This window comes from Palaemon carinicauda, chromosome 22 (genome assembly GCF_036898095.1).
Source record: "Palaemon carinicauda isolate YSFRI2023 chromosome 22, ASM3689809v2, whole genome shotgun sequence".
Taxonomy (NCBI): Eukaryota; Metazoa; Arthropoda; class Malacostraca; order Decapoda; family Palaemonidae; genus Palaemon; species Palaemon carinicauda.
In genome coordinates, this window is record NC_090746.1 from 58,723,422 (window position 1) to 58,745,125 (window position 21,704).

General features: G+C 34.4%; 2 protein-coding genes across 2 annotated transcripts in view; one reads left to right on the plus strand and one right to left on the minus strand.

The window, feature by feature from the left end:
- The first annotated feature begins 4,758 nt into the window (after window positions 1-4,758).
- LOC137616095 (angiotensin-converting enzyme-like) overlaps window positions 4,759-21,704 on the plus strand; it is a 47,212-nt gene continuing 30,266 nt past the window's right edge. Inside the window, exons 1-3 of the mRNA XM_068345769.1 lie at window positions 4,759-4,827; window positions 13,284-13,374; window positions 13,896-14,062. Coding sequence (XP_068201870.1) covers window positions 13,296-13,374; window positions 13,896-14,062 — 246 coding nt within the window. The 5' untranslated portion in view covers window positions 4,759-4,827; window positions 13,284-13,295. The remainder of the gene's footprint in view (window positions 4,828-13,283; window positions 13,375-13,895; window positions 14,063-21,704) is intronic.
- On the minus strand, window positions 15,709-18,623 carry LOC137616094 (uncharacterized). The gene is made up of 3 exons (XM_068345768.1): window positions 18,145-18,623; window positions 17,555-17,740; window positions 15,709-16,479 (listed from the first exon to the last, which is right to left on the minus strand). The coding sequence occupies exons 1-3, from the start codon at window positions 18,421-18,423 to the stop codon at window positions 16,324-16,326; spliced, it is 621 nt and encodes a 206-aa protein (XP_068201869.1). The 5' UTR covers window positions 18,424-18,623; the 3' UTR covers window positions 15,709-16,323.

The window sequence follows — 21,704 nt, forward strand, 5'->3', positions numbered from 1 at the left end:
ACTTTAATTGTAAATTTAGAAAGCAAAATAATGATGAACATAAAAACGTATAATTATAAACAAGAGATCTGTGTGGTATACAGAGGTACGTCGAGTGGAAGGAACCACCAATACTTTAGAAATAGATTCTTCAAGTAACCTCGAAGAAAACTTTAATGCCAGTGGCCGTCTTATATCGGGCAGTAGGCTCGCCAGCCAGAGCCATAATATAATATTGAATGTATTAAAATTTTTCATATCGGGGGTGAAAGGCTGGGCTATTCAAAACTTTAAAGGATACTACAAATGCCACGTTGAATAGGGAAAGAATTGACAAATTCAACCTAAGGTTATTAAATACAAATATAGTACAGAAAACAGAAGAACAGTAGCATGGCAATAATAAAACGAACGGTTCAAATTAATCTTTTTTTTTTTTAACCTGATTTTCGATGTTTTATATCAAATATATTCTTAGCAAATGAAATATAAATATGTTCGAAGTAACAAATCACGAGTAATATGGGCTAATGAATGAAATATCCTTGATAATTAATTTACAAAGTCCACAGCATGAGATGGCAGACGGGATTTAAAAACTGGGGACAGGATCCCTCAGTAGGAGAGAGCCGATCAAACGTTTGCTTCTTTGTGTCTGGCGGATCCTCCCACAGAACACCCCAGAAACCGCCTAGATTTTCTATTATTATTATTAGGGTTTTTGAGCCTTTGAGATATTCAAAATTGTATTATATAAGTCCTTTTATCATCATGATACTACCACAGACGTATTATGCACTAAACATGGGTATAATTAAAACATTAAAATTAACGCATTCAAACATTTTTCGTCTACAACTTCGGCGGGAGTCGTATATTATTTAACAAAGTTCGTCATCTATGAACTAATTTCTAATATATTTATCAAGTTCAATTAGTAATTAATTTTTGCTAAATATACTGAGCTGACACTATATATTCATAAATTTGTAAAAATTGTCAACACGAAAGTTTTGGTTTGGACAACCTGATTTCACCTAACCAACAGCTGCAAAAGGCTTGTTCTTAAATACAAATATGCCAGCTTAAGAAAAATGGAGTATAGATAGTTGTTTTTCACAAATATAAAGGAAGGATTATGGTAACTGTGTAAGGGGTAGTAATGGTTGATCCTCCCTTCTGTTTGGGATTTTTGTCATTTTCTATTGGGATTACTTTTTTAATTTCACTTTCAGAATTTTAATTTGCTTTTGGTTAGGTTATGATGGGTGATGTTCAGGCTAGGTGTAGTAGTTAGACTGCCTTTGTTTATCTTAGTTCATAACTTTTGGCACTAAGTTAGGTTAGGTTGATGAGTTGGGGTACAACCTAGTTCCCTAGGTTAGGTTAGTTCAAGTGAGGTAAGGTTGGGTTAATTTATGCAAGTACACATCCCTATAACCAACCTAGTTAAATGTTTGTTCTTTATAATACATTTTGTGATTTTTAATGATTAAATGATTATCTTTCTGGATGCTTATTTTGTAGTAAATATATTTTACACAATTAACATTGATACACTATTTTTATTATTGGTTTCCCCAATAATTAAATCAGCTGTTTCCGAATACAATCTCCTTGATATGAGCACATGAGTGAGATAAAAAAAAAAAATAGCCTATGCCAACAGTACAGAAATGGCCAAAAATTTATTTTTCCACCATATTTTTCATTTACCCAGTGAAATAAGCTGTCAAAGCATGTGCTATACACAAATCAAGAAAATTACTATCGTTATATGGGTCACTCAAAATATTTTTATACCTATCACTTTAGTTTTCACAATTATACAGTATATGGATACTAATATCATAGGCTAATAAGTTTTAACAGTTTGTGTACAAAATGTTCATTGTACAATCATGATTTCAGCGATATTTACAGGCAAACCAGAATTTATAAATGTTTTGTGCTAGTCACAAGTGAGATTTGGTCTTCTGATGAATACTTGAGTAACCTAACAATAGGTTAGGGTACTAAACTGCAAGGAATTTCCAGTCTTCAACACACAGGGTCGTGTTTTCTGGTTAAACTTAAGAAGGCCTTAGGATATGTTCCAACTATGATTGTAAATGTAATACTGTATAATACGTAGTAGGTAAGGTCCAATGGCCTGTCCGTTCAAAAAACGAACACCCTATGTTAGTTGGGGTAAGTAAATGTCAATATAGACATTATCACCGTTTGTCTTGATCCTGGTAAATACAGATTTTTCGACTGATTTTTGTGTGCTACATAAAATTTAGCTCTAGTAAAAATCTAAACCGTTCAAATTACATAAAAAATACTTGAGTAAAACCACAAATTACCAGGAAATAAGGAAGCCTGGTGGTTCCCGTAATTGAGGATATTCTATAGGGTAGGGTTAATTGATGCTTGGTAAATCTAGTGCAGTATTTATGGGTATCCTCATATTTTTATGAATAATGCCTATCTTATCGTATTTATAGCTAACGATACTCTATAGCACAATTACCAAACGATATTTCAAATTATTTAGAATGGAATAATTAATGCTTAAACAAACCTCGTATGGCAAAAATATGTACTGGGTACAACATTAGCTACTCTACTCCGAAAGATGGTTTTCTTTGGCTACCGAGCCAGTCTTTATAACTACTGTATGTTGTTATATACTAAAATTTTCAGCATATCATACAAAAATTCGTCTGATTTGTAATACTGGTATCTAAAAAATTCAAAGTACTATGGGTTATCGGTACATTGTACTTACCATTCAAAAATTTTTGCTGAATTTTCGTTCACATAAACAGTGCTTTGCAAACACCTGGAGACAAGAGTCTGAACTTGTTATTTCCATATTTCCTCCTGTGTGTTTTCTATTGCCCATATACTGGGTACCGTTTGCGAAGTTTACTTTGTTGTAGCTTAATGTCCGATGGAACATCTTAAGGTTACTGTTTCAGCTTTCAAGCATTCAACTAAATAAGTGTATCACTGTAGTGTTAAGTCACTGCGAGTCTAGACACTGGACTGGAGCCCTGGAGGACAGTGGAGTGTAACTATGGGCAGCTGAAGGAGGTTACGCGCCCCTTTACGTCATCACCCTTTGCAGCTCTGCTCAAAAGTATATTGTCTGTAGATCTTGTTTCTGCTAATCATACAATCAAGGTCTATAGACCTTGTATACAATGACTCAGAGTATATTAAATTAAGATCTTGTCTCTTTAATCATACAATGTATATAATTAGGTAAATACGATGAGTCATAATATGAAATATGTTGAATCTATAATCCAAAGTGACTTAGAATTTTTTCTTAGAATTTTTTACCTATAACTAAATTATTGTTTCTTCCTAAGGTTCACCCTTTGGGTGATAGTGTGAATTTGTAAAATTAATTCGAATAACCAAATATTTACAAATAAGTGCAACCCGAAAAGAAAACACACACTTTAGGATATACATACATACATACATACACACACACACACACACACACACATATATATATATATATATATATATATATATATATATATATATATATATATATATTATAAAATACTGGAACGTAAATACAAAATACCGCAGCCCATAAAAGGCGCTCAAGCGAAATATTCCCCATTATGGGAAGAGAGAGTTTTTCTTCAACAGGTCCTTGGGACTTTCATTCTTCAAAATCCCAGCACAAGCAATTTCTCCCGGGAAAAGTTAAAGTATTGCGGGTTCTTGAAAACGCTGGAAAATTGGGAACAGAAACGTTTGATAGGGAAGAAATGTATGGAATTCGAAAAGGTATTGCAGTCCTAAACAAGAATTCCGAATAACTAAATACTGTATAAACAAGTTTATTATTATTATTATTATTATTATTATTATTATTATTATTATTATTATTATTACTACTACTACTACTACTACTACTACTTACGCCAACGAAGTTAGTGTGTGTGTGTTTGTGAACATCTTCCTGGGCACAATTTTAATCGTAGAGTAATGAAACTTGCAGTGATTAACTTTTATGTAAAAAGCTGGAATTGATTAAATTTTGGAAGGTCAAGGTCACGGTCAAGTAAAATTTCCAATTCACGTAATCAGCCATAAGTTTGGACATCGTTGTCACAGAGACTTCAAACTTGGTTCATATTTGAGTGTATGAAAATCCACGCCAATTAATACATGTTATGGTCAAAGGTCAAGGTCAAGGTCGAGCAAAAGGTCAAGATATAAGCTGCCGCGGAGAAAAAGACTGGAATATCATGAAAAGATAATTCGATATGTAAGATTAAAAATTATATCTCTACCACAATTTCAACACGTGGTACTTACACATAACATTATACTAAGCTAAAGCACACAATGCAACCGCACACACGCGTGGATATATATATATATATATATATATATATATATATATATATATATATATATATATGTGTGTGTGTGTGTGTGTGTGTGTGTGTGTGTGTGCGTGTGTGTGTGTGTGTGTGTGTGTGGGTCTTTATACACGTCCTTTGGTATAGGATAATATTTTTCATTATACCACATTAATCAACATACTTTTCTAACGTAATATATCCGTTGTATTGTAACAGATTACTTTCATTAAAAGAAAAACGCCGACTTTACCGTACTAAACTAAAAGGACCATCATCTCAAGTGAACGCAAAAGCACCACTCACCCCGACCCCTTCCTCCATCAGCCGAGTATGCCTAACAGGGCCGCGTCATCGTTACTGATCTGTCGGCTGTCTGTCACTCAGTCTGGCACTGGCAGTGGTACGAAGAAGAGGCACCGAGAGTTTCGCGCCACATTCGATTGGAAAATGTCCTGCTGAAGTTGAAGTAAGCGACTTCTTCTAAGTTTTTTTTATTTTTTTTTTAAATATATAGCAAAGATGTACTGCGTATGTATTTGTGTAAACAAAGTGTGTTTATAATGATAGATGCATGTATAAAGTAACATAAGTACACATGAAGTTATAACAATATTTAATATTACATATATATATATATATATATATATATATATATATATATATATATATATACATACACACACACACACATATATATATATATATATATATATATATATATATATATATATATATATATATACGCAGACATACACATGTATGTACATATACGCACATAAATGCAAATCTATGTTTCTACCTATCTATCTATATAAATACGTAATATATGTATGAATGTGTATATACAGTATGTAGGTACGTATGTATACAGTCCATTTTATTCTTGGTGAAAAAGTCAAGTTAGTTAAAGATGTATCAGTGTTAAACAAATTAAAGTCAAGCGACCATAGAATGGTGAGAAGGAAAATCTGTTTAGATATAAGGAAAGAAAGAGAAAAATCTGATGAGTTTAGTTTAGCAATACAAAATAGGTACTCTTAGCCACAGTCTATAGACCTTACTCCTAGCTACATGATGATATGGAAGAACGTAAAAAATAAATGAACTGTAATTTAACAAAATTTGTATTGGAATGAGCACAAGAGAAGAGATGGGGGGAAAAGCTCCTAAACAAAATCAAGTAAAACTATCAGAAAAGACAAAAACCCAATAAAGAAAAGATCGGAACTGAGGGCAAAATCCAAGAGTGATGAAATAAAATTAGAAGAACTATCTCAAAAAATAAACAAACTAATAACCCAAGACATTCGTAAACACAATTAGACCAAATTTGAGGAAACACTAATGAAAGGGAAAAACACCGAGTTGATGAAAAGAAGGCTTGGAACAGGAGTGGTATGTGATAAGAAAATACCAATCAAGGTAAAAATCAAGATCTATAGCACAGTAATAAGACCAATGTTCATGCTTGGATCATTAACTTGGGCTTTGAGACGAAAAGAGGAACAAAGCTTGAGAGAACAGAGATGGGAATGCTGAGGTGGATTATGGGAATACACTGCATGAATGATTGGAAAATGGTGAAATAAGAAGAATGACGGGTTAGTAAAGATTACAGAGATGATAAGAGTGTCACGACTGAGATGGTGCGGGCACGTGCTGATGATGGATGGTGGGGAGGGAGTGAGGAGGGCGTGGGAGGAACCTTCTAGGGGGGAGAAGATCAAGAGGGAGGCAGAGAATTAGATGGCGAAATAAGGTGAAGGATGATATGGAGGGAAGAGGTTTGGTGGAAGAGGATGCTTTTGATAGAAGGCATTGGAGAGGGCGCATCAGGCAACCGACCCCTTAATGTAGGGATAACGGAGGGGAAGAAGACTTGAAATGGAGTGTTCAAAATTGCAGAGGATTTGTATAGAATGCTATACAATAGTGATATAAGAAATTACTTTGCCAAAACAAATAATGAAACACATGAGCCAGTAGAAGTAAAGAAAGCAGTAAGAGACATGGAAAGAGGCAAAGCAGCAGGTGAAGATGGCCTAACAATATATCTAATAATAGATGGAGGAGATTTCAAAGTAGTAAAACTGGCTGAAATTTGCACAAAAGAACTGACCATATCCATGTAATTAACCAGCTAATGGAAAAATCAACTGAGTATGACAAACCACTAGGTATGGCATTTATAAACAATGAGAAAGCTTTTGATTCTGTCAAAATTTCAGTAAAAATGAAAGCCCTTCAAAGACAAGGAATAGATTAATCTTATGTTAGAACACTTGGTGATATCTATACAGGAAGTACAACAATCCTAAACCTACATTAAGATAGTGAGAAAATTCCAGTTGAGGAAGGAGTTAGACAGGGATACCCGATCTCTCCTAGATTATTCTCAGCATGCCTAGAAGGTTGTAAAACTTTAGATTGGGAGAGTGTAGGAACTAATATCAATGAGGAATACCTTAACAACTTAATATTTACAGATGACATAGTTCTGTTTCGTGAATCCTAGGAGGGATTGCAAAAGACGATAGGAGATTTGAATCGAGAAAGCAAAAATGTAAGACTGAAAAGGAATAAGAGTAAAATTAAGATAATGCTTAATGCAGAGAGACAACAAACAAGGGTTATGGACGAACCACTAGAAATTGTTAATGAATATACGTACTTAGGACAGACAGCGAGTGGTAAACAAAATAAGTTTACGAAAAGTAAAATGCATCTTTCTATAGAAAGAATAGTATTTAATCAGATAGTCCTATCAGTATTATTTCATGCATTATAAATTTAGAGCCTTACTGAAGCCTTAGAACATAGGCTAGTTACAACTTAAAGAGTTATGAAATGAATAATGATGGGAACAACACTAGAGACAGCAAAAAAGCAACATGGATACGTCAAGAAACTAAAGTAGATGATATTCTAACAACATGTAAGAAAAAGAAATGGAAATGGGTAGAGAGAGAGAGAGAGAGAGAGAGAGAGAGAGAGAGAGAGAGAGAGAGAGAGAGAGAGAGAGAGAGAGAGAGAGAGAGAGAGAATTATATAGGTTTTTTATCACTATTCCTTTCACGCAAGGATTTTAATTAAAACAACGATAAAACACCTAGGTAAATATATAAATCAATAAAGAAAGAACCCCTTTTCTAAACCATATCCTATCATTGACACCCAATGATAGGATATGGTTACAACAGCCATTTATTATCACCGTGGCCAAACAAAATAAAATGCGAAATGGATGCTGTGTTGCAACAAATTAACTTGCGAAGCCTTGGGAAGACAGGAAACACCCCCCCCCCTTTTTTTTTTTGGGGGGGGGGGGGTAATTTCATACCTTGGAGTTAGAAGTCTCCTATATTATTGAAGTTCAGGAAAACTAAATATTCAATTATCATTCTATTATTTTCATGATTCGGGTTGATTTTTTTATCAATGGTTTCAAAGAAAACTTTATAAATGTGCGTCTATACGTTCCTCCGAGTCTTATCTTGCAAAAGTACGCAATTCTCTAGCTAGGGCAAATTTCCTAAGATATAATCTTCTGCTCATATATGACGAGGTTTGAGATTAATTTTAACATATTTGTTCTGTTTCCTAACTAATGAAAACCTAAAGATGTCATACACCCATGCACATCAGATTTAAGTTTGCATATACTAATCAATTACAAAGATAAATTCTGTTGCACAATATAAATCTTTTTATACGATAATTATTCTTCCAAAGCCAATAGGCATCATGTTTGCTTTCCTTACAGATACTATACCAATAAAGACTTAGGTCTCGAGAGCTTGAGAAGGAGTTTAGCTCCTCTGAGCCAGCGTAGCTTATCTACTTCATTAAGCATCATAATCTTCTATCACGTTTCTCAGGGAATAACAGCCTTTCCCCTTTAGAGGCACCTATCCTTAAGTATATAGAATGCATACATTTATTTGCATTATACAGTAGTATGTATGTTTCACCATCATCATCATCATCTCCTCCTACGCCTACTGACGCAAAGGGCCTCGGTTAGATTTCGCCAGTCGTCTCTGCATTTAGCTTTTAATTCAATACTTCTCCATTCATCATCTCCTGCTTCGCGCTTTATAGTCCTAAGCCATGTAGGCCTAGGTCTTCCAATTCTTCTAGTGCCTTGTGGAGCCCAGATAAACGTTTGGTGAACTAATCTCTCTTGGGGAGTGCGAAGAGCATGCCCAAACCATCTCCATCTACCCCTCATCATGATCTCATCCACATATGGTACTTGAGTAATCTCTCTTATAGTTTCATTTCTAATCCTGTCCTGCCATTTAACGCCCAATATCCTTCTGAGGGCTTTATTCTCAAATCTACTAAAATCTATTTCATTGTCATACCATGATTCATGTCCATAGAATAACACCGATCTCACTAAACTTATATATAGTCTGATTTTTATATGTAATTTCAGGTGATTTGATATCCAAATTTTACTCAACCTAACCATTGTCTGATTTGCTTTTTTCAATCTTTCACTAAACTCTAATTCTAGAGGCCCTGTATTGGAGATCATTGTTCCTAAATACTTGAATGATTCTACCGCATTAATCTTTTCTCCTTCCAATGATATTTCATCTTCCATTGCATACTCCGTTCTCATCATCTCTGTCTTTCTTCTATTTATGCATTCTGGTAAGCAAGCATTGCTAATCCTGTGGTGTTCTGCTAAGAAGGTCAGCATCATCAGCATACTCTAGATCTGCTAAATTCCAATCACCAATCCAGTCCAATCCTTCTCCACCATCTCAAACATGGATTGCTAAGATATACCGCCTAGCACGGTATATACGTTTACACATATATATACATCTATATATATATATATATATATATATATATATATATATATATATATATAATTTATATATACTGTATATACTGTATATCTTTATGGACGGGGTGATGAAAGGCAATTGAATGCTGGGACAAAGTTCTTGGAATGAAGGAGTTGTAAATGGGAAATGAAATGGTTGAGTTTTGCAAATGATACTGTGCGAATTGGGGACCGTCAACAGAAACTACAGAAACTTGAGAAATAGTTTTAAAGTTTCTGCCGGCGAAGATAACTAAGAGTAAATGTGCAATGAAAGTAAGTGGACATGAGGAAGATGGAGTGATGAATATTTTAAATGGAAAGAAGGAGAATGGAAGAAGTTGATTGGTCCGTGTATTTTGAAGTAAATATAAAGGATAATGGCAATATGAAAGAGGTGGGGAGTAGCAGATTAGAAGGAAGAAAGGTAGAACAGTCTGTGTATAAAGGGATTGTTGAACCAAATCTCATTCATGAAAATAAAGTCGGCCTCCGGATATATATATATATATATATATATATATATATATATATATATATGCATACATATATATACATATATATAAATATATATATATATATATATATATATATATATACATATATATATGTATATATATGCATACATATATATACATACATATATATATATATATATATATATATGTATATATATATATGTATACATATATATATATATATATATATATATATATATATATATAGAAACACAGAATATCTGAAGTTGTAATAAACTTTTTGCCAAGTAATATGTGATATACGAATTTCCAATAAAGGGAGAAATGTGGTCATACTCCAAGGAGGTAGAAAACGTTAACATATTTAAAACGAAGGATCACAGTGGGTTAGTAAAACGAATGCGTAATTCAGAAATAAGTAAGGGGAAAATAAATACTGAAAAATAAGGGGTTTAATACCCTAGAAGCCTAACATTGAGGCAAAGTATGTTTCAATAGCGCAGTGTATGTAAAAGGGTTTGATGCACTGTTGATGAAAATTCTTTGAAGATGTATGAACTTTCTAATGTATTGGAAGTTTTATTGCAAAGGTAGTTCTTCCACGATTAAGCAGTTGAAGGATGAGTGTGTCAGTGACTTTGGTTGTTGTTCTCTGCGGTTATCCCATGTTAAATAAATAAATATAGGCGTACAGTATATATATATATATATATATATATATATATATATATATATATATAAAGTACATTTATATATATATATATATATATATATATTCATTTATATATATTACATATCTATATTCTTATTCATACATATATATATATATATATATATATATATACACATGCATATACATATTTATATATACTATATATATATATATATATATATATATATATATATATATATATATATATATATAAATCCCTATTTATCTAATGTGTGTGTGCGCGCGATCGTGCTTCTTTTAGTGATGTTTACCGATTGATGAACTAGAATGAACTCTTTACTTAAGAAAAAAAATAGAACGTTCTACAGTGACTCTACAATAAGAGGCACTTGGCTCTCTGGGGAGGAATTTCAGATAATTTTAATTCGGGAGGATTTTCAATATGGGAATTAGGGAAGAATTTCAATCACAACAGGAATGTCCGACGAGGAAGAAATGTATTCTGTTCACTATATTAACATTTTATAAATGATAAATTAAATATCATTATGTAAAACTATGAGAGCGATCACAAATTAGTTCACAATAAGCTTCAGACTGAATCTTGGTTTGATCTGTTTAGTCACTGCACAGTATCTCGTCAGTCGTATTCACTCAAAGATCCTCAGTTGGCATTTGGTAAGTGGCGCAATTTCAAGTTGCCAGTAACTTTGTGAATTATAAAGCATCATGGAACATACAGGAAAGCTATCTTTAAATCTAATCTCTTATTTTCGAACAAAGTTTCTGAGGTGTGTGATCTTACAGTAAACCTAATTCGTTACACGGGGCTAGAGTTCAATATCTGGGTTTGCCATAAACATATTTAGACATTAGTCCAAATAGATATCTGAATCTATTTAGATAAGATATCACTTTTAAATATTTATGCTTTTCAAGATATGAATTCAACCTCATAGATGCTTTCAGTAACAACTAGCTGTAAAAGTCTGGTGGTAAGAGGATACCATCAAATTATAATTCAAAATAGAGTAGGAATTCGGGAAACGTTGGACTGCAAAAGGAAGAAATTAACTTTGGATTTGTAGAAGCAAAACTCTGGAAAAATTACCTCTAAATTGCAGCCGCTATCGAACTTGCCCTACAGTATAATGCTCTCTCTACCAAAAAGTTTTACTCACAATTCTCTCTGGCTCTATCATTACAATGCAGTATTTATTTACATTTAACACTCACACACATACACACACACTGATTACTATCAAGAATACGTGTTCTTTAAAGGTTCAAAGAATTAGCTGTAACTTCTGGCCGACACAATCATGGGACTGCTCATAGCTTCAGCCGCACACTATCTAAACTCTAAAGACCTGAAGACTTCACATATGATCAGCGCCTAAGCCCATCACTATTTATACTATGCGTAAAGAGGATAGAAAAAAATAAAAGGGCTGCCTATACCTCAGCAGACATACCTTAGGCACTGCGCCATATTGCTTATCTCCGGGGGACATGAAGGTCATGGTGTTATGTGAAATCTATCAAGGGGGTTCGCTCGACATCAACCAGTCAAAATACTTGACCGCATGGCTGGTATGTCAATGAACCCCTTGCCAGAATAGAGGAGCAGTGAGGTAATAATAAATATGAGCGAAGCGAGCCACGGCGGAGCAAAAGCCAGTTGAATTATGTGATTTATTGGATAATTAAAATAAAGTCAAAATACTCGCCTACACGGCTATCGAACCGTCGGACATTGCGTCGGACTATCGGACTGTTGGACTAGAACTACGGTTCCCTATCAATCCGTTTTCAGGGCTTGATTTGGAGCTCCAACAAAAGGAATGTTATCCAACTAGTGCTATCTGATTAAGAGGGTTTAGCAATTACTGAGGTTTTCGTTATTAGATATTAGAGATAAAAACTATGAACACAAAGGATAAATTCCTAACATAAAACCAGAATGTTCTACAGAAGAAATAAAGACAGATGCAACTACGATACGGTCTCTCTTTCTTAAACGACTATGTACTGGAATGGAAAGGGGTAACTTTATACATATAAGCAAAAGTCTCTTCAGCAAGAAGTAGACACGTCTTACGAACATGGCTCTATTACTTCAAATTCTGCATAATCTCGGTTACCTGGATAATGAAGTATTTGTCCGCGCATTTTTCCATTTTATTTATTTCCTCTGAAAATGTCCAAATTATACATACGTTCAACCATTTTATTTCCTCCCGTTCTCTCTGAAGGGAAAAGATGCAGTTCATATCGATCCACTGAAATCTTTGCCTTACTTCGACCGTTTGCGCATTCTATAAGGTTGACAGCTAAACCTGTTTCATCACTCGTCTGTTTAGTTCCATCCTAACTTTCACATAAAATTTTCCATTTAGATAACGATTTTCCTTTATACATGCCACACACTCTTTTTAGGTCACAGTTTTGCCTATAAATCACGGTTAATTACGATTGTGTTCTGAAAAACAGGCATTTCAAAGTTCAAGGAAAAATCGATAAAAACCAGTAACAACGATATATATATATATATATATATATATATATATATATATATATATATATATATATATATATATATATATAATGTGTGTACGTACTTGTGTGTAAATTGCATTCTAAATCTAAATAGACATACAAACAAGAATTCAAAAGAATTGTCCAAATTGCTGAAAATTCTTGATAGTAAACGCCTACAACCAAATGTACTCTAAAATGTACTGTGATACAAACCATTAGAGCTACCCAAATTTCCTCCCCTCATTTTCCAGACTCACTGTCTAGGCATGGGTCCTGGGTATGGGCATATACCAAGACCATGCCTAGGCCCAGATTTCCTAAGTATTTACTACAATCCCCGCGAACCCGACCTCTTCCTACGTTAATGGGCATCTCTGCTTTTACAGCTCAAGAAAACAATGGCAAGGTGCTACCCCCTACTAGGACTCTTCACGGTCATTTGCTGCGCTCTCTGTGGTACAACTTCCTTGGCAGTAGGTAAGTACAAGACCCTCGGTGTGGCCTACCCTTGAGTCGAAAACACTGTAAACAAGTTTGAAGAATACAGTAGTTTTATTACCAAACCGGAAGTAGGTAGAGATTGTTAATGAGAGTCGTAAAAGGCGATATTTCAATCGATGCTAAGTCCGCAGAATTCATAGGAAAGAATGCTCTCTTTGTCATTCGGCAGTTATATGAAAAGCATTAGCGAAGAAAAGTTAAAATGGAAATTTGAAAAAATGCATTCGACCGCTTTCCCTTAGAATGGTGGACATTTCTTAACTTTTTCATTACAAAGTTGACGTGGCAACACAAATTTGCATCACTGAAAATTATAGCTAATATCCTTGAAATCAACATGATTAAATTTTTCCTCTTGGTTCGTAATTGAATAAGGCAAGCTCATAAGTACGTTTCTATATCCCAGTATATATATAAAGTTTTAAATTAGTAAATTCTGTTTTGATTTGTAACAATTAGAGAAGTACGAGTTTGAACTATCACTCAAATTCTTCCAGATACGAAGGAAATCTCTCAATCTCAGTCTTGGATATCTCTGTGGCTTCAACAGTACAACGCTGACTTGGAAATCCTGAAGCGAGAGAGTGCTTTAGCACTCTGGAGTGACCTCCTCCAACCCAGTTCTATTTCAGCAGCAGTCCTCCAAAACCAGAATGCTTTTACGGTGAGTGAATCTCATTCCTCATTTCAGTTAGCTGCTGTTCACTTGTGAGTTTCAGAGTTTATGAGTATGCAGCCTCTGTAACAGTAATTACTCATGTATCTAATACTAAAATTTCGTATTCAAATGCCTTTTGTTTACTCACTTTTGATATGAAAACAAATATTTCATTGTTTCAAATATAGTAACGGCACCCAACGATAAAATATTAACAAACTTATAAAAAGCAACAATATAAATTTGTAAGATAAACAATTTCACGGACTTTGATTTGGAACACAAAATGAGATAGTCTTCGATATGCAACTCTTAAAGTTACTCTGGTCAATCACATGCATTGGTACAATTATTACTTTTAATAAATATACAAGTCGAAGGAAAAAATAAATAACAAGTCAAAAGACAGAAAGAGAAACAAAATAAAAGTATAATCTTTAAAGAAGCTAGTCATTTCACCTCGGACAAAAATACCTGACAGCCGATATGCATGACACCTTATCCATACAAGGGAGCCCGCCCCCTTCCCCCAGGAGAATCCATTCATATCAATTCAAAGTAAGGGAAGGACAATACTCTAGTGTAAAACGTGAAAGTACCACCAGTTTGGGAAAATTGGCCAGGGCACCAGCCACCCGTTGAGATACTACTGCTAGAGAGTTATGGGGTCCTTTGACTGGCCAGACTGTATTACATTGGATCCTTCTCTCTGGTTACGGTTCATTTTCCCTTTGCCTACGCATACAACGAATAGTCTGGCTTATTTTTTATAGATTCTCCTCTGTTCTCAAGCACCTGACAACACTGAGATTACCAAACAATTTTTCTTCCTCTTGGTACGGGTACATGAGACTCTTTAACTGTGGCAAGCGGCTCTTCTAAGAGAAGGACTCTCCAAAATCAAACCATTGTACTCTAGTCTTGGGTAGTGCCATAGCCTTTGTAATATGGTCTTCTAATGTATTGGGTTAAAGCTCTCTTGCTTGAGGGTACGCTCGGGCATACTACACTATTCTATATAATTTCTCTTCTTGTTTTGTTAAAGATTTTACAGTTTATTTATTTTAATGTTACTGTTTTTTTAAATATTTTATTTTTCCTTGTTTCCTTTCCTTACTGGGCTATTTTCCCTGTAGGTGCCCCTGGGCTTATAGCATCCTACTTTTTCAAGTAAGGTTGTAGCTTGGCAAGTAATAATAATGATAATTAAATTTGATAAGAAAATACACTCTGAATACATACTTCAGTTATCACAATAGAAATTACAAACTTTATAACGACTCCTCATACTACCAAGTACATACAAAACTACAGCCAGGAGGTTAATGTTGCCTATACTTTGATTCAAATTTAGAAAGGTGATCATATTAATAAATTCAATAAATGTTACATTAGGAAGAATTTTTCACCTTTATTATTGAAAAATCGTGATTAGTTGTAAAATGGTTTTATAAAAAGAAACAAATATTTTCCGTAGTGTCATGCAGTGCCTTGAATGCAATGAAAATTACCTTCTTTACATTCGCATGTATGAACGTACATAAAGATTCTTATGTAACAAAAGTTAATAATAAAAAGCACGCAAATATGTTAAAGATATTTATTACAACAAAATTGATACAATAATTTAAAGATATCTGATGATAAAGATACATACTAAAAAAAAAAGATACAATGTGTATTTTACATGAGGGTGATGCAATGAACACTGTAATAATGTTTATGTATACAATAAACAGACAGGTAATCAGACTGGAGGATTCTGATACACAAGTAGTAAAGTCTCATAACAATCCAAAATTATATTAAGCGTCAAGGCAAAATTTAAAATTCGCCAGATTTTGAAAAGAATAACCTTTATATTTAAATATAGTTTATATATTATTCTCTGAATATATGGTGTTAAGTCCAGTCTTGAAACAAAGAAAAATTAAGAAATAAGTCAGCAAGAATATTGATATAAATATAACAATACTATGGGAATAAATATATAATCGTGTGCACGCAAACATACAGTTAAGTAATAAAATTAATTTTCTATATACAGAAATAATTCTTAAGAGGAAGAGAGAATGCAAAAGATAATAACATCAAAACATTCTATTAAAAAGAGAAATTACTCATGTGAATATGCACCGAGTGTGAGAGAGTATTATGGAAGAAAATTCACCAAAATAAAATATAAAAAAATCTTCGCATAAATCTCAAATTGTCTACAAATCTCGAAATTAGACGTAACAATGCCCTAAGAGTAGCCATTAACATAATTATTCTTCCTTTTGATCGTCTTCCTGATAATCTGCCTGACACCACTTTGGTTCCTGACGAAGGCAACGCCGTTCCGTCTGATTGTTGCTGCGCCCTGTTACTCCTCCAGGTGAAACAGGGTCTGGGGTGAGTGACTCGGTGTTGGCGGCGCTCATCTGTTCAAGGAAGAAATGTGGTTAATATTTTAAAATAGGAAATCTCATGTCACGTCATAGATGCTGTCATTTGAAAATAACACATATAAATAGCTGGGAGGAATATCTTTCACACTAATACAAAATCTCTCTCTCTCTCTCTCTCTCTCTCTCTCTCTCTCTCTCTCTCTCTCTCTCTCTCTCTCTCTCTCTCGTTCATAACTCAGTCTCTTGCAAACCATGGCAAGGATCAAACACAGTTTTGAAATTTTGAAAACTAGTTCTAACAAGCATATATATACTGTATATATATATATATATATATATATATATATATATATATATATATATATATATATATATATATATATATATACACACACACATCTGTGAAACGTTTAATACTCTGAACGAATAAGGTAAAACGACAGTGGAGGTCCTGTAGAGAGTAGGGTTCTCCTGCTGTACGGGACCGGAAAAGCAGCCATCAAAGTCAAGTAAAGTAATAGACTTAAGACTTAGCCACAACAAACGGAGAGTAAGGTCATCCCCATTTACTTACGAGAGAGAAGCACATAATATACTGAACTAATTGTAAATAATTCTGTAAATAAACTCACGTCCAATTTTATATATATAACTGATACAGTACAACAATTCCAGGCATTAAATAGTTTATGTCCAAATGCACTATATACATTATTAGCGATAAGATAAGGCTTATATGAGACACGTGCACACTTGTATGTAGAAAACGGGAAAACACTACCTTCTCTTTGCAGTAGATTAGGCTACAATAGTATGTGCCACTTTCATTATAAATTTAACAAAAAAATTATCAAAAATGTTTTCGTAAGAAGTCTTTTAAAAGACAGAAATCGATAGATAAATATACACTATGCATTAATATTCCTCACATGTTTAAATCTGAGAGAGAGAGAGAGAGAGAGAGAGAGAGAGAGAGAGAGAGAGAGAGAGAGAGAGAGAGAGAGAGAGAGAGAGAGAGAAGGATTTTTCAAAGACTGATAACGTATCCTGAATACTTTAAAAGTGTGTAAATGGCCGATTCTGTTTAAAGTACTTGAATAGTACTAACCTGTTCATTTTGAAGATAACAGAGCGCCGAAACACAAAGGCCATTAGTCCAAAGGAACATCCGCATCACTTGCTCCTGCATTGTGCAACTATTTCCTGTGGACCGTTGCACTGACGACGCTCCCGACGAGGTACGTGATAAGTCAACTTCGTCAGAGACAGGACCAGAACCGGTACCGGGAAGTGCCTATAAAAAATGACAAACTCGATTAGATGGAAGATAAACAATAAATATTATGGAATTTATGAATCACTTTCCTACACACTACTTATATACTTCGTAAGGGGTGAATGTAATTAGTTGGGATAGGCAATATCTTTCTGGGGAAAATGTTCATATTGGTTTAATATACCATAATATGAACCTATTTTTAAGATTTAAATAACATTAAGATTTACCTTTACCATTAACAAAATTAGAGAATTCATTTCTATTTTGTTCCGTTCTAATAACCATAAAAAACGGGATTTTCTTATTTTTTTTTTTTACATATTTATCTGGCGCTCCAGGGCCTGTCTCGACGAGCTACAAAAGTTCACTTTGTATATTGACAAGGGGTATTGCATAACGGCCATGCCCTTGAACATTACCTGATAGTCGCTGGTTGGATAAGCGTGTCTGCTGACAGCCTCCCTCCGTCGACGTCGCCGGCGTTCCTGACGGCGATGTGTCCTTTCTACGACCCTCTCGAGATTCCTAGGGGCCTCGATGCCGCTTTGAGATAATAGATTCTGCAGGAGATTCAGTAGGACACCCATGGCATTTCCGTCTCCCGGTGTACCCTGGGATTCCATGGTGGCCTGATGAATAAGGGCAATCAGCACCAAGTCTATCCTGGGATCCGAGATTTCCTGATCCATGTTTTTCATTTCAACAAATGATTGAGCACAACGAATATGTAAAATTTAAATCACGAAGTATGTAAACAAACACAAAGTCGAACAGCACTTCCCGATCTAGAGATTTTGTTTTGGGGTTCTGGGTAGTGACAGGCAGGCGACTCGGCGTTCAAACTTCAGTCTTCAAATCATGTAGAATTCGTGGCTCGCCAGAGGTCAGTTCGTCAGTCCGTCACAGTCACACACTGCTCCACTTTGCGATCTGAACCTGCCGACCTCACCTTACCTGAAGCATTCCCCACCCATCAGAGCCCCTCCTCCAACCCCCAACCCCCCCCCCCCCCCCTTCATGTATGCGTAAACAACGTCCAGGAAGGGAGGAGATCAGGGAGATAAAAGGCATCTTTGTCAAGGCACAGGGCACAAGAACGATGGCCAGAAGCGAGTTCGACTTTCGAAATTAATGAATGAATGAATGCGACAAAGCAAGGCCGGTTAAAGAGGTGTGGCTAAGATGCCACTATTTGATCTGGATTTCTTTTTCATAGTAACTCTATTTCGATTCTAAAGACAGACAAGTTATTCATGCAAGTGCTAAAATGTAGACGAGGAACAACTTTTTGGACTGTAAATTTGCACCCTTTGAAAATACCAAAAAATGGTGACTAATGTATATCCGGCACCTCAAAGTTTGACTAGCGGAAAAAGTGGACAATAAGCCCACACCCAGAGGAATCATATCACAGACAAAAGCTCGTATATTACCTCGCATGCACCTCTTTTTAATTCAAATAAAACAACAGAATAAACCAGACATGACAACCAACCCTAATGGAAATGAATTGAAAGTTAAAATAACCAATCAAGTGAAGATAAGGAGGTACACAAACACCAACAACAAAAAGGCCATAAAAAGTTGGGATTGACCTGCTAAGCCCCAACGCCTTAAGCCTTAATCCCTGACTCCAAAACCCTTTCTCATTCCTTCGTATCTCTCTCTCTCTCTCTCTCTCTCTCTCTCTCTCTCTCTCTCTCTCTCTCTCTCTCTCTCTCTCCTCCTTCCTTCCTAACCGATTCAAATCTTTTAACACGTTAAACAAAGCCGAGTTGGACATCAGATATCCTGTATAATTATTAGGTTTTTTCTTTAAACGGGACTTAGCCGATGCTATCGGCTATTTCGGTTTACAATATTATAAATTATTTTTTTCTCCCAACATATAATACAATACAAACATAAGAAAATCACACATATATAAATATATATATATATATATATATATATATATATATATATATATATATATATATATATATATATATATATATGTGTGTGTGTGTGTGTGTGTGTGTGTGTGTGTTTGTGTGTGTGTGCGTGTGCGTGTGTGTGTATTTGTGTCCAGATTTAGTAAGTAAGCAAAACATTGTGTAAGACCATGAACTCTTAAACATGCATGTATGAATTTTAAAGCAGTAACATATGCATTACTTTAGTAGTTAATCTAGGACTAGGCTGTACGCAGCTAATCTTCTGTCAGCTTATCTGAAGATGGTCTTTTATACTTATCGCAATCTAACCTGAAAACTGACATCTGTCATAGATCTATAAACGAGATCTAAACGCCCAAAAATTATTCTATATTAATGATTCTATCTTAGTTATTCACAGAAACGGTAATGTCAATTTATAAAAGAAACAACTACTTATAAATTTAATTTTTTTATAAATGTAGTTTCTAGACACAAGTATATTGTCACAAGACTGAAAATACCACCGAAATTAAAATGCGTGAAACGCAGCAAATTAATCAAAGGTAAATAAATAAATATATAATTCTTAACTCTATATTATTCTTATGAGAGAGAGAGAGAGAGAGAGAGAGAGAGAGAGAGAGAGAGAGAGAGAGAGAGAGAGAGAGAGAGAGAGAGAGAGAGAGAGAGAGAGAGAGAGAGGAGATTCCGTTTAAAAAAAAACTCTACGGAATATCACGATTGTAATCAAATCAATAAATTCTTCTCAAGGTAGAGAAGAGAGTCAAAAAGTCAAAGTCAAAAGTCAAAAACCTTTATTCCATTATAAAATGGTTATTCTGTTACATAACAATATAAATTATTTACATTAAATTCACAATAATTGGATTGTAAAAATCTAGGATATATATGCATTCAAGTAACATTTAAAAAATATTGCTTAAGTTTCTTTTTGAATAAATCAGAACTAACATTTGTACATTTTCTTATTTCCAGAGGTAGTTTGTTCCAGCAAGCTGGGCCCCTTATTGCCATTGAGCGTGAACCCAAACCCGTTCGATAGCTGTCTACATATAGATTTTCATTCTGTCTGGTTAATGCATTCCTACAATTACCAACTGTAGGAAATGTGTATAGCCAGTTGGGATATTCTTTTCTCAAACTTTTAAAAACAAAAACACAAACATCGAACATGCACTTTTCTTTTAATTTTATCCACTTTAATTGCTAGAGGGTTGGGGTGATGTGATCGTGTTTTTTCACCCCAATAACGGCTACTCTACCTACAAAGTTTTGGATTTTTTGAGCTTTTTCCATGTTCATATCATTAGTTGACCCCCATATCTTAATACAGTAGTTTATTACACTCAAGACCAGACTTTCCACAATCAAAGCTCGAGTAGTATCATCAAAGTAATCTTTTACTCTACTTAAATACATTAGAATGCCACTAACTTTTCTACTCAGCTCGTCAATGTGAGTACTGAATGTCATGTACCTGTCCATGTGTAGACCTAGATTTTTCACATGTTGACTTATCTTTACTTCATCACCATCGCATTCTATTATAATGTCATTTGGAATTTTGCTAATATACTGTGAGCTACCCACAAACATGCACTGTGTTTTAGTGGCATTTAATAATAGCCCTTTTCTTAGAAAATATTTCTTAATTTTGAGCAATATTAGTTCAGCCTTTTTTATCAAGCAATCTAAATTTTCTATTTGATCAGCCAAAAGAACTTGGGTGTCATCAGCATATTGAATTAGCAAGCAGTTTTCTATGTATTTAATCATGTCATTAACGTAGACTAAAAACAGAAATGGACCTAGGACAGATCCCTGTGGGACTCCAAATTCAACCTTTTCAATGCAAGAATTTACGTCTCCTAATCTAACTACCTGACTTCTATCCTTCAAGTAATCCTGAAACCAGAACGTATCAATGTAATGTTCCTTAAGAGATTTACACAATTCATTATGGTTGACACTATCAAAAGCCCTTTGATAGGTCACATAAAATTAATATGGAAACTTTTTTTCTATCAATATTTTTATAA